We start from the raw sequence: 14,648 nt of genomic DNA on the forward strand, positions 1-14,648 counted from the left end.
GATTTCATCGTTTAGCGGACTCAAAAAGCTTGCAAAGTAAGGAATTCACAAAATCTATACATTCATTTACTCCTACACACTAGTACACATTGTAAGCCTGGAATCTCAGCCACTTAAACATCTTCAACCCATTCAAACAGAAATGTCAGATCACAGACAAAATTATAATATGCGTTCTTTACTGGATATAACTTCTGATTATCTCCAAACAAAGTGTGATAACAGTTTATCTACAGAAATGGGCTGGAGTATGATCAGTTTTCTGGCGCTTCCTCTGTTCCATCTGAGAGAAAAATTCCCTTATGTCTTCAGCTCGCACAACTTTCCCATTCTCAGCAAACTTCTTTAGGTAGTCACTAAGTGCAGACTTCATGTCATTGAACCCTGAATAGTAATTATATCAGAGTAATCACAATAAGTCTTACATTACCAAATATAATTCATCAAACCAAGTCATACCTTCAATTGAAACCCAAGAACTACAGTATCAAAATGAGCTTAACTGTTTAATTTATTTCATACAGAAAGAAAAATTCAAAGATGGTACACATGTTACCTTCATATTCTTAAAAGTTAGTGTTCAGTACCAAGTTCAGATATACATATGAAAATTGAGAGCTCAGAGCAAAACAAGTCTATCTGCTTCTATTTCTATATATACTTAGACTAGTTTCGCTCCAAGCCCTCGAAATATGAATTTTTACAATTAAATGTATATCTGAAAATAACATAGGAATATAAAAAGCAATTCTGACAAATGCCTTCTTGATGTAACCTGCTACTAGCTATGCAGGTGTGTACAAGCTAGAGTACGACACGTGTATATTTACTTTCAAGGAATATAACTGTTAATTATAGATCGTTTTATTTGGTATAGAGTCAAACTTGTGCCCATCCTGGAACTGTTTCCGGTATGGTTGACCAACTGGGTTGAACCACCATGAACCATCAACCGTCTGTAAGCCAGCTCGACAGCTTCCTCATGGAACATCCAAAGCAAGTTTCAAACCCATTGCAGTAAGAGATAAGTGATTCAAAGTCAGTGACCTTAACTAATGGGCCATGAAGTCACCTAATCTGAGCTTACTGTAAAGACAGCATAAGCTTATCTAACTGGGAAAACAAGACAGTGACTAAAGTGTTTTAACATACGTACTGAAGAATGAACCAAAGATACCTAAGAAGCCATTATTACATGGTTCTCCTCGTCAGTGTTCAACTTTTTTAACTGGATCAAACAGCTAATTACTGCCAAACAATACTGAAATATATCTCACCTTGGACCATCTCAATCTGTTGTACTCTATTCATGCCCTCCAGCACCCGTCTCTCCTGGTCTGCCTCTGATGACGGAGCAGTTTTATCCTTCCCTCTTTTCTCATAGGCTGACACTGAATCACTCTCATCTATCAGATACTCTATACCTTGCTCCTTGTACATTTCCTGAACATTCAAATTGTAAAGAGCTGTTACAGTGGTTATATCAAGCTTTTATGAACCAAATATCACAATCTGATTTTAATTTACTTTCATAAAATATTTAATTATACATTCTCTCTTCATAAATAACAAATTTCTAGTTTGCAAAAGCTGGAGTACCTATAAGGTATTGCTAATAAATATAATGCATCGACTACAGCAGAGAAATGTCTCCAGTGACATATTTTTTAAATATCTTGCATTCAACAAGTATGCCCACAGGCAAAATGTCTAGCCCGCCAGCTGTCTAAGTGTGACCTTGACCTTGGATGGGGATCTTGCGCATGACACTCAGTCTCATAGTGGTGAACACTCATGCCAAGTTACATCAAAATCCCACAACGCATGAAGAAATGCTCCGAACAAACTTCAATTAGACCTTTGACCTCCAACTGCGACCTTGACCTCTGGAGATAGGAACATGGGGTTTGTGCATGACACTCCTTCTCACTGAGGTAAACATTCATGCCAAATATAAACAAGACAGGTCCGTGTATGTAAAAGTTATGGTCCAGACAAAATTGGACGGATGCACACATACACCGACCCACCAAAAGTGACAACTAAGTCGAGCTCGCTGCAAGTGGGCTCGACAAAAATGCAAGGAGCATCAGATCTTATGTTCATGTTACATGTCATAGGAAAGCTCAAAAGAAGTATTAACTTACCTTACATGACATACAGACACATAATTTAGATCTGAATCCCTCAGGCCAGAAAGTTGCTGATTCCTTCATTGTAACCTCCCTTGTCTGAAGGTCCTTCAACAAACACTGGTCTTTTTCAGATGCACCAGTATCACACTGCAGGAAACAGCAGTGAAATGAGCTTACAATTATCAACAATAAAAACTTGATTTTAAGAAGATTGGCAGACTTTAATATATATACACAATGTCCACTCAAGGCAATAATCCAAGAGCAGGCATTTCTAAAGACCTTTTACTGAAACCCTTTAAAGAGACAATATCAAACACTATCCAGTTATTTTAAGTACGGGAAAGTCGCTGATATTATAATGACCAAGTTGCAGCTCTATGGTTCAATGTCTGGCACCACTCCATGAACATTTCAAATAACATCAACAACACCAAGACAGAATAAACAAGTGAATGAAGTATTGCCATGCAATACAAAGTCCCCTACTGGAAGGCACCTAATTTTCTCTACTGCAGTATAACATAATGAACTGATATCTGTCAATGATGTATAAACAATATTGTACTACATATACAATATGTTATAACAACACACTTGGATTAAAATGTGCATATATAAAAACCCACAGTTGTTTTAATATTGAATTTTTTTGGCTGATTATAAAAATGTTATCATGTAAGTTATTTATAGTAACAACAAAGGGAAATTAATCTTTAAAAAAAAAAAAAAAAAAAAAAAATCTATATAATATAAGTCCACAAGAAACTCTTTACCAGGTAGAGATAGGTCAAAATACACCTTAAAATTGGATGTAACATGCATGCTGTACGACAGAAAAGTGGTCTCTATTTTTCTCTACCGCCAGTAATAAAAAAGTTGCAATAAAATCTATTTATAGTAACAAAAAAGGGACATAATTCTAAAACCAAGGGTGCCTCATGGTGGTGAACATTTAGTCCAAGTTAAATCAAATCCCTCCATGCATGAAGAAGTGTTCTGTACAGTCATTCTTGAATTTGACCTTTGACCTCTAAATATGACCTTGACCTTAGACCTAGGGACCTGGTTCTTGCACATGACATGTTGTCTCATCCAGGGGAATATTTGTGCCAACTGATATCTAAATCCTGCTTTGCATGACAAAGTTACAGACCGGACAGGAAAAAAATCATCTTGACCTTTGATCTCAAAGTATGACCTTGACCTTTAAGCTAGGGTACTTGGTGTTGCGCATGACACGTCATCTCATCATGGGAAACATTTATACCAAGTAATATTGTAATCCCTTGATGAATGACAGAGTTCTGGATCGGACAGGGAAAAAACCTTATTGACATTTGACCTCCAATTTTGACCTTGACCTTTGAGCTAAGGGTCTGGGCTTTGCGCATGACATGTTGTCTCATCATGGGGAATATTTGTGCCAAGTAATATTAAAATCCCTTCATGGATGGCAGAGTTATGGACGGGACAGGAAAAAAACTCTGTTGACCTTTGACCCCCAATTGTGACCCTTTACCTTTGAGCTAGGGGTTTCCCGGGGTTTGCGCATGACACATGTCTCATCATGGGGAACACTTGTGCTAAGTGATATTAAAATCCTTAATGAATGTCAGAGTTATGGACCGGACACGAAACAGACCCTGTTCATGCTATGTTAACATTTGACTGCTAAGTGTGACCTTGACCTTTGAGCTAGGGGTCTGAAAGTTGTGCATGACACATCGTCTTATTATGAGGTACATTTGTGCCAAGTAATATTAAAATCCCTTCATAGATGGGAGTGTTATGGACCGGACAGGAAAAAAGCCTTGTTGACCTTTGACCTCTAATTGTGACCTTGACCTTTAAGCTAGGGGTCCAGGTTTTACGCACGACACGTCGTCTCCTCATGGAGAACATTTGTGCCAAGAAATATTAAAATCTCTTCATGGATGGGAGAGTTATGGACCAGACAGGAAAAAAGCCTTGTTGACCTTTGACCTCCAATTGTGACCTTGACCTTTGAGCTAGGGGTCCGGGATTTGCGCAGAACACATCATCTCATCATGGGGAACATTTGTGCCAAGTAAAACTAAAATCCCTTCAAGGATGGGAGAGTTGTGGACCGGACAGGAAAAAAGCCCTGTTGACCTTTGACCTCCAACTGTGACCTTGACCTTTGAGCTAGGGGTCCAGGTTTTGCGCACGACACGTTGTCTCATCATGGGGAACATTTGTGCCAAGTAATATTAAAATCCCTTCATGGATGACAGAGTTATGGACCGGACACGAAATTGCGGACGGACGGACGGACAAACGGACGGACGGACGGAAAAGTGCATTCCTATAGTCCCCGAAACTGGTTTTCAACCAGTAGGGGACTAATAATTTTGAAATAAGCATACATTTTATTTTACCTTATTATCACAGTTATTAGGTTTTGTCTCGGCACTCCCTAGTACTTTCTCCTCCTGGCCGCCATTTACAGATTTATCACTGTTATCAGATTTAACTGCTGTATCTTCGGACACATCACTTGTGCTCGATCCAGTATCCACTGTCACCTCACTAGTACTGCTGTCAGACTTGAGTGCCAGTATCTCTGTATAACAACAAACAAGAGCTGTCTCCATAGGATGACATATGCCCCGGATGGTACTTTGAATGAATAGTTATGGCCGATGTTAGAGTTTAGGACCTTCGACCTACGGACCTGGGTCTTGCGCGTGACACGTCGTCTTACTGTGCCACACATTCATGCGTAGTTATTTTAAAATCCATGCATGAATGACAAAGATATGGACCGGACATGCCCATCATTGCACTATCATGAAATATGGCCTTTAACGTCTAAGTGTGACCTTGACTTGAGCTACGGACCTGGGTCTTGCGCGCGACACGTCGTCTTACTGTGGTACACATTCATGCCCAATAATTTTAAAATCCATGCATGAATGACAAAGATATGGACCGGACATGCCCATCAATGCACTATCATGAAATATGACCTTCAACGTCTAAGTGTGACCTTGACCTTTGAGCTACAGACCTGGGTCTTGCGCGCGACATGTCGTCTTACTGTGGTACACATTCAAGCCCAATAATTTAACAAGAGCGCCGCCAAGCGGGGCAATATACACCCGAAGGCTTACATCATAGGATGGGAGCAAAATTTTAAGAACTTGACTGTTGTAGCCCCAAAGGACTGGAACAACAAAAGGAAAACTTCAAAAAACAAATCCAAGTCCACAAAAAAATATTCAAAATCTACAAAAAAATCCTCATCAGGTACAGGTATGTAAAAATACACCTTAAAATTGGAGGTACCATCTATGTTGTACCACAGAAAGGTGGTCTCGGTTTTTCCCTACGGCTAATAATAAAAAAGTTTCAAAATAAGCTATTTATAGTAACATAAAAGGGAAGTAATTCAAAAAAATCTAATTATCCCGCACTTATAAAACATCTGTAATGTAAATGTTGGTTATCAGCAGTGTTGATGACATAAGAAACAGCTGATTTATTAAATTCTTTGAGCGTATAATTGAAAAATATCAAAATACTGAACAAAATACCTAACCAGTCAACTATTTTGTCTATATATTACAAATTAGTTAAGGAAACATCCAGATCAGTATGTTGTTAAGGACATATTTAAATTTCAAAAATACCCAATCACTGAAAGATAAAAATCTGGTATAATATCTTCATTTTACTACCACATGCTTCTTTGAAAAGTCACAAAAATACATCTTAAAGCTGCATTTTTTTTTTGGGGGAAAATGAGTGAATGCCAGGAGGTGCAGACTTTTTTCCTGCTGAAGTGGTTAAATATCACATCAATGTTAAATGTTCTTTTTACAATTTTCTTTCTTCATAATTTTTTGTTTGCTAGTTTGTAAATTAGCACAGATATTTTAGTGTATTTTTGTGACTTCAAAGTTTTCAAAAATGCATAGTAAAACTAGTAAGTTTATATTACGACTTTATTTTGTTAAAATTTTGAAATGTTATAAAAAATATATTACCCCAAGCTTATGCTAAATTTCAAGAAAAGTAATTTGCAGTTTTTCAAAAGATACTGCAAAGTAACAAATAGCATGTTGGCTGTTTTGCTCAGTATATGTTCTAATTAAAAAGGGAGAAGACATGAAATCTGTTTTTTCAGAAGTAAAATGAAATATATTTCACCAGTCAACAACTGGTTTTACAGTTTTACTCACAGCTTTGCCAATCCTGAAAATACTGTATCTGATGTTTACTCAATGATAGATATTTTGATCTTACATTACATTCTGTACAATTAGCTAATAACTGGTATTTGAGTTTTCACAAGAAAATAAAATGAAAATATATACAATAAAGCATTCACAGAATATTTCTTTTGTATATGCAGCATACTATATTAACTGCAGTGTAACAATTTTTACCTTAACCAAGAATAAGGCAATGTAATATACAGCTGATTGATGTACCTTTACTGTGTATATTATAGGCCCACAAAAACTCATGTTTACTCATACAACCTCGACAGATCATCTCCTGAAAGTTACTGGGAGGTTTGCAGTCTCCTAGATGCTACAAAAAAGAAATAGCTGCACAATGAAAACACTTCTACTCTATGATCAATACCAGTATTTAACAAAGCTTGAAAGTCAATTTGTATTATCTAAGAATTACTGAATTATAAAGAATAATACTTCATATTAGTGTCATTCTTTTATGTTTAAAAGCTATAGAATTAATTACTCAACAACATACAACACTGTCAAAGAAGAATAAATCACAAAATTCTGTAAAGACAATAGCTTGTTTCTAATTATTTCCAAAGGACGTAGCTCTTTTGTAATGCATATGATAATCTATCTAATAAATCATAAAATATTACTCACTCTTCCATGATACCAGTCTTCACAAACTATACATTGTATCATCTCATCATCTATCTGAAAATGGAAATCAACAGACTGTTAGAAACCAAACAAAACCATTTCTATAATTTTTTTGCAAGACCTTGCACAGACTTTAACCCTTACCCTGCCAAATGTCTAAAATGGACTGGTCCATTTTTCAATTTGGGCAGTGCTACTTACATTTGTATTATTCAATGGGGTGTTCACTGAAAATTTACTGTCTGAACGGCAAACAGTGCAGACTGTTCTGGTCTGCACTGGTCGCAAAGGCAGAATCACAAGCCATCAGCAGGCTAAAGATTAATCATGGCCTTTCCTTAAAATAAACAATGCCTTGCAGTCTGGTAGAAACAAAGCTACTGACAGAGGGGACATAACTTTTGTTACTTGCATATCAACCAGTAATTTACACACAAACACATTTTAATATGTGCATTATCAGCATCATTGATTTAATTGGTACCAAGTTCGTTTTAAGTGAACATAGGTCATGTTTAGGAATATATTATTATAATCAGATAAACAGTTGTCAGTGACTTTGAATATTGTTAAAATCCTTTGCTATCTACTTTCTTCATGTATTCAAAATGGAAAACAAGGTAGACACTAAGTTTTCTTCTCTCATTTACTTAATTAAATGAACAATTTAAATTGAAAACAATTGAAACAATACCATGTAACTAAATTTTATGCAAACTTTATCAATAATAATATTAGTAGTAAGGATTATACCAAATTAAGATCTGCTTATTTTTTTTGACTGTTAAATGAATATGTGAATATCAGAAAAAAAGGAGTAGTATGAAAGTTCCTCAACAAACAACCTCTCAAAAATCATACATTTGTGATTTTTAGAGGTCTTTAAACAAGACGACAATTTTTCTCCTGCAACTCTATAAAATTCCACTGTCAGAATTATAAGATTATTCTTAAGATTTTCAACATGTATTTTCAAGAACCAATGTTGCCTAATGTGTACCAGACAAACAGTTGCCCTGTAATCAGGAATTTTTTTCGGTCGTTTTTATAGCCGTTATTGGGCTATATTCCCAAAGCCAAAAAGTATGTATTTTTCCCAAAATGAGTGCAAAAATTCCCAATCTACATTCTGAAAAAAAATTTCATCAAAACTGTACAAACATTGACCAAATTATGGACAATATTGTAATAGCAGTATGTTAAAGAGGTTGTACAATGTAAAACAAGTGTATAAGAAAGTACTTAAACACATCCTTACTATATCCTATGGGACTTAATATTTCCCAATTTGGAACATTTATGCGTCAAAATTCCCAATATTGGGGGTATCGGCTATGTTCCCAAATCAGAAAGAAACAAGAGATCACAGAGTGATCTTGGCGCCCACCAATGTGCCATTTTTGAGTGTTCCAAATTTCAAGACTTACTGACTAGCTCAAGGTCAAATTTCATTTCCATACACAACAGTGTGCATGTGGTCCAAATTCGAAAGCTGTAGCTTGAGAAATATCAAGTAGGTCACTAGGTCAATGTCAAGGTCAAAGTTTGTTTCGGTACACCCAATCTATGCATGTGGTCTAAATTTGAAGCCTGTAGCTACAGAAATGTGAAAGTAGGGCACCAGGTCAATCTTAAGGTCAAAGTTCATTTCGGTACACAAAACTAAAGCAAGTGGTCCAAATTTGAAGGCTGTAAATGAGAAATGCAAAGTAGGTCACTAGGTCAAAATCAAGGTCAAATTTAATTTCGGAATACAAAACTATGCATGTGGTCCAAATTTGAAGCCTGTACCTTCAAAAATGTGAAAATAGGTCACTAGGTCAATGTAAAGGTCAAAGTTCATTTCAGTATACAAAACTATGCAAGTGGTCCAAATTTGAAGGCTATAGCTCGAAAAATGTAAAAGTAGGTCACTAGGTCAAAATCAAGGTCAAATTTTATTTCGGAATACAAAACTATGCATGTGGTCCAAATTTGAAGCCTGTACCTTCAAAAAGGTGAAAGCAGGTCACTAGGTCAATGTGAAGGTCAAAGTTTTTTCGGTACACAAAACTATGCATGTGGTCCAAATTTGAAGGCTGTAGCTTGAGAAATGTGAAAGTAGGTCACTAGGTCAAAATCAATGTCAAATTTCATTCTGAAACATGGAACTATGCATATGGTCCAAATTTGACGCCTGTACCTTCAAAAATGTGAAAGTAGGTCACTAGGTCAAAAACAAGGTCAAAGTTTTTTCCAGTGCACAAAACTATGCATGTGGTCCAAATTTGAAGGCTGTAGCTACAGAAATGTGAAAGTAGGTCACTAGGTCAAAATCAAGGTCAACTCATGTCAAGGTTCATCTTGCCGCTCAAAAATATACATGTGGTCCAAATTTGAAGGCTGTAGCTACAGAAATGTGAAAGTAGGTCAATAGGTCAAAATCAAGGTCAACTCATGTCAAGGTTCATCTTGCCACTCAAAAATATACATGTGGTCCAAATTTGAATGTTGTAGTTATTGACCAAGAACATTTTAAAAGCTTTTCCCTAGATATAAGTCTATATGAACCATGTGACCACCGGGGCGGGGCCATTTTTGACCCTAGGGGGATAATTTGAACAAACTTGGTAGAAAACCACTAGATTATGCTACATTACAAGTATCAAAACCCTAGGCTTTGTGGTTTGGACAAGAAGATTTTCAAAGTTTTTCCTTATATATTTCTATGTAAACCATAAGACCCCCATAGCGGGGCCATATTTGACCCTAGGGGTATAATTTGAACAATCTTAGTTGAAGACCACTAGATGATGTCACATACAAAATATCAAAGCCCTAGGCCCTGTGGTTTTGGACAAGAGGTTATTCAAAGTTTTTCCCTATATAAGTCTATATAAACCACGTGACCCCCAGGGCGGGGCCATATTTCACCCTAGAGAAATAATTTGAATCATCTTGGTAGAGGACCACTAGATGATGCTTCAAACCAAATATCAAAGCCCTAGGCTCTGTGGTTTTGGACAAGAAGGTTTTCAAAGCTTTTCCCTATATAAATCTATGTAAAATATAGAAATAAACAAAGGGCCATAACTCAGTCATAAATTGTTGAACCAGTCTGATTTTCAGGGGGACACAACTAGGGTACCAATACATCATTCTGACAAAGTTTGGTCAAAATCCCCCCAGTAGTTTCTGAGGAGATGCGATAACGAGAAATTGTTAACGGACGGACGGACGGACGGACGGAATGACGGACGGACGGACCATGGACGCAGAGTGATTTTAATAGCCCACCATCTGATGATGGTGGGCTAAAAACCCTGCTAATATACTGATCACATCTACTTTGCTGTGATAAAATTGCTAAGTACTCACCTCATCTTCTGGGTCAGGATAGGGTCTCTCACAGACACAGTACAGTCCCTTGAAATTCTGGTTATACTGATTCTTTATGTTATGGTCTTCTTTATCCTGTAAGCAAAATCATAATACTATGTTTTGTTTTTGTTTAATGTTATTTTGTAACAGTGTTTCAACTGAATTTGGCAGTCAGTTCACCTAACCAGAGTATCTGGATTCCTAAGCTCACTGTTAAAATATTCTGGCAACTTCCACACACAAATCAGAGGTGGAAAATAAATGATGTTACAAATGCTTTCTTCAGTCATTCATCAGGCAGAGCTTTAACCTTAAACCTTCAACTTTGAGACTGCAAGTCTAAATTTAATTCTTGTGTTTTTCTACTTATTTCGTGTTAGATAATATGCGATAACGATTTATAGAAAGTATGTGTATGGAAACATACATTTGTATATTACAGTTTATTTATGTGCATAAAAATGTTTATCCAACGTCTGACGTGTGGAGTGTGAAACAGCCATTACATAATTTTGGTATTACACTAGTGTAATACAGTTTCGACGCTGACGTCATTTTAAACATGGAAGATGTTGGCCGAATCAACTTGGTCAATAACATGTAAAGAAAGGAGAAATTTTGAGGTTTCAGTAGGAAAAGCTATCATGTGATTAAAAGAATATTACATAAATAATTTGTGTCTTTCCACACTGAATTTATTAAACTTGAGCCTCACATTTTGTTATTTTATTTAACTTGTTACAATAAATTCAATACAAAAAGACACTCCAAGTAACACCTTCATAATGATGGAAATGCTCAAAATGTGTTTTGACACCAATATGTACAAAATTGAATGTTACTGAAGTCCTGTTTATAGAGACTTTAAGCTGATCTACACAATGTCATGACCTGCTGAAACATTAAATGTAGATATATTTCATTAATAAGGTCAAAACTGTAAGTTGTCATTTATGGAAAATTATTTGGGTAGTGTCTAACATTATAGTTATAAAGTTTCATTTCACTTTATGGTTGATATAATCAAGATTTACACATCACAGGGATGGTGGTTTCCAACTTAAGTAATGGTTGGAGCTTTTCATAAGATTCATGTACTGATTAACTGCTTAGAAATATATTAAATACAGGCCTAACTGAATTATTATAAACTTATAAATTTTAAATGCAAACAAGGCACTCTGAAAGACAGCTATATCCCTTGCCGCACTTATGGATAGTGAAAGGGTTGATGGAATTGGGTGGAAGCACTGACTTTGTTAAGTATGTTTTATACTCCATGGATGACAACATCAATGAATTTGACCTGGAGTTGTGACCTTGACTTTGAACCAACATGGCTAACACATTAGTTCTGCACATTATCTTGAAGAGGTGATCATTTGAACCAAGTTTCATGAAAATGCTTCAATGGGTTTAGCAGATACAGAGCTGACACAAAATGGACGGCTCAAACATTTGACTGCGAGTTGTGACCTTGACATTGAGCCAACGTGGCTGACTCATGCATTCTGCACATTGTCTTGAGGTGATCATTTGACCCAAGTTTCATGAAAATGCTTCAAGGGGTTTAGCAGATACAGAGCTGACACAAAATGGACGGCTCAAACATTTGACTGCGAGTTGTGACCTTGACATTGAGCCAACATGGCTGACTCATGCATTCTGCACATTGTCTTGAGGTGATCATTTGACCCAAGTTTCATGAAAATCCTTCAAGGGGTTTTAGTTATATAGAGCAGACACAACTGTTACTGACAGACAGAAGGACGGACAGACAGATCATTCCTATAACCCCCCACCACTCATGGCAATATATCTATACTAAATTTCACTGGATATGAAAATGATTAAGGACAGGTTTTCTTGTAGTGGCCCTCTGTTAAATTTTGATTTGATTAATCATTTTTATTTAGAAACCTACACATAAAAAGCATATTTATTTTGACAAACCGCAACATCTTGGATAAAGGTTGTAACGAAAAAGTCAGAGGAATACAACTGAAAGGGACCAATGTAATATTTGGTTATCCTTGCACTTAATCATACAACTTTTCAAGGGAAGTAATAAGCTAATGTTCCTCATTAAAAATACTTACAGGCAGAAGTTTGCACTTCATATCTGTGAACTTGCTATTTCCACAGTCACAACAGAAGTACCTGCAAATGAAAACATGCATTTTATATCTTTTTAACTATATTTTACCATGATAATATCAAATTATTTAACTAAATAAAGGCTTCATTAATTAAATTCTGTGTATGAATGGAAAAAAAGGTGAGAGCAAATCCTTTATCTTACAACTGCTAAAAGACAAAGAAGCTGCCGAACTTACTGTCTTGTCCCCCTTGGAAAATATCTAATTTCATTACTACTCAAGCTATCAATCTGATGATAGGTTGCTGGACTCATGTAACAAACAAACAAACAAACTGAAAGCTACAAATCTAATCAAGTACTGTTATGTACCTTTTAGTGTAGAGTTCATAAAGATCATGACCTTCATGACAAGCATAGCTACAAGCGAGACAAACACCAGCTGGTCCCTTGTCTTTGGTCTCACAAGTTGCACATGCATACAATGCTTGCCTTCCAACATAGCCCTGAAAATAATAACAGCTTGTAATAGGGTATCCTCGTTGACCAAATAGTGTTGATTTTAAAAACAATAGATACATTTAAACATGCTGGGGTCATCAGGACATTTTTCCAACAGAAAGACAAATTTTTTAATTTTGCTTTATTGTGGACTAGCATTGTGTATTTTCTGTCAGATTTTTACATGTGCATTTTACCGGAGGATTTTCAAAATTTGAATGCACATGATTATTTATACGTGAATTACGCAGATTTTAGCATGAATAGAAATTCTGTCCAGTAACCAGAACTCAACACCCAGAGTCAGAACTCTTGACTCAGTCTTGATGTTCTGTTACAAGACCTCTAGCTAAAGTGCTACCTATCTTATCCAGGGTTCTCACTAACAATTTCAAGTTGCAGTCCTGGGACTCCCAAAGCTGAAAAAGTTGCAGTCCCAACTACTGACTAGACTGTCACGAACAGACTTAAATGTTTCGTCAAAACACAGGCCTCTATTGTACTGTCAAATTAAGTGTAGACCGACAGACATTTTGTAATCACAATTCTTCACCCAAATATTGTTAAGGTGCGATGAAAAGGTAAGGCCATACCAAATTGATTTGTCGTTCGTCGGAACTACCGCATCAATGATTTCATTCCCGAGAAAAAGAAAAAAAAAATCACCCGCCCGCACGTACATAAAAATCGCCGAATTTTTTTTTTTTTTCTGATTACGCGGTCCGGAATGATAACGATAAACAGGTTTTATCGCTGTTTTAATGCGTCAAAGTGATATTGATCGGAATCCATGCGTTCGTAATACATGTAGCTGATGACACAAACTCAAAAAGTCAGGAATTATGGTGTTGTTCATCATTTGTTTTAAACCTGGAGTGTCTGTGCTAGTGCCACACATGACCTTCGATGTGCCGGTAGGTGATGAAGTATGCACGTTCTACGATTGTTCAAATTATACAGTGAAAAGAACAAAGCCCGACTTGTAGACGTGCACGGCCACGGGGATTCAAATTGAAAATATTTGGATTAAACATAGAAATATTGTTCAGATAAAGTTTTCAAACCATTTGTTATCAGTGTGTTTAGTTAAATATTTTAGATCTAGAGCCAAAGCCAGTGCTTTCTTGAAAAAAAAGTTTGTTCACAGATCCTGACTGATCCATCACATTTATAATTGTCTCGGGGCCCAAATCGTTTTGAACGTACTTTCTTTAGTACGGCAGTCAGATATTCTATCAAAATGCATATATTCATTTTTAAAAAATGTTTAGCTTTTCAAATAAGTTGTGTAGATATAAAAAATAATTTCTGTCGTATTGTAACCCCAATTTTCCCTGTTTGTATATTAATTGGCTGTGAATTGATTGAAAGAAAGAATCTGAAAAACAGACCTTCCCAACTCAAAATTTCTTGGTCAATCAAAGCACAACAAATAACACTTTTAAAGAGTGGCCATATTGGGATCATTTTTTGTCCGTCTGTTATCATTTTTGACTGAAATGAACCTCTACCACAAAAACTTAAGCTAAGCTTATCTGTTAAGAAATTATTCCAATGGATTCGAGCAATGTCGGAGCATTTGTGTGCCCAACTCCGTTTGGTCTCATTGGTCAAGTGATTTATTACTTTCCCCTCACCTCTACCGTTTCAGATTAATGTAGAACAATCAAAATTAAA

General features: G+C 36.2%; 2 protein-coding genes across 2 annotated transcripts in view; one reads left to right on the forward strand and one right to left on the reverse strand.

Annotated features, from left to right (window-relative positions):
- LOC128557022 (putative E3 ubiquitin-protein ligase UBR7) overlaps nt 1-14,648 on the reverse strand; it is a 23,385-nt gene continuing 8,737 nt past the window's right edge. Inside the window, exons 2-10 of the mRNA XM_053543448.1 lie at nt 12,843-12,976; nt 12,472-12,532; nt 10,370-10,465; nt 7,013-7,066; nt 6,596-6,698; nt 4,538-4,722; nt 2,148-2,282; nt 1,278-1,443; nt 1-384 (exon numbers count right to left, since the gene is read on the reverse strand). Of these exons, the coding sequence (XP_053399423.1) occupies nt 227-384; nt 1,278-1,443; nt 2,148-2,282; nt 4,538-4,722; nt 6,596-6,698; nt 7,013-7,066; nt 10,370-10,465; nt 12,472-12,532; nt 12,843-12,976 (1,092 nt within the window). The 3' untranslated portion in view covers nt 1-226. The remainder of the gene's footprint in view (nt 385-1,277; nt 1,444-2,147; nt 2,283-4,537; nt 4,723-6,595; nt 6,699-7,012; nt 7,067-10,369; nt 10,466-12,471; nt 12,533-12,842; nt 12,977-14,648) is intronic.
- Nucleotides 7,606-14,648, forward strand: part of LOC128557024 (uncharacterized) — a 26,088-nt gene continuing 19,045 nt past the window's right edge. Inside the window, exon 1 of the mRNA XM_053543449.1 lies at nt 7,606-7,632. Within this exon, the coding sequence (XP_053399424.1) occupies nt 7,621-7,632 (12 nt within the window). The 5' untranslated portion in view covers nt 7,606-7,620. The remainder of the gene's footprint in view (nt 7,633-14,648) is intronic.

This window comes from Mercenaria mercenaria, chromosome 1, assembly GCF_021730395.1.
Source record: "Mercenaria mercenaria strain notata chromosome 1, MADL_Memer_1, whole genome shotgun sequence".
NCBI classification, from domain to species: domain Eukaryota; kingdom Metazoa; phylum Mollusca; class Bivalvia; order Venerida; family Veneridae; genus Mercenaria; species Mercenaria mercenaria.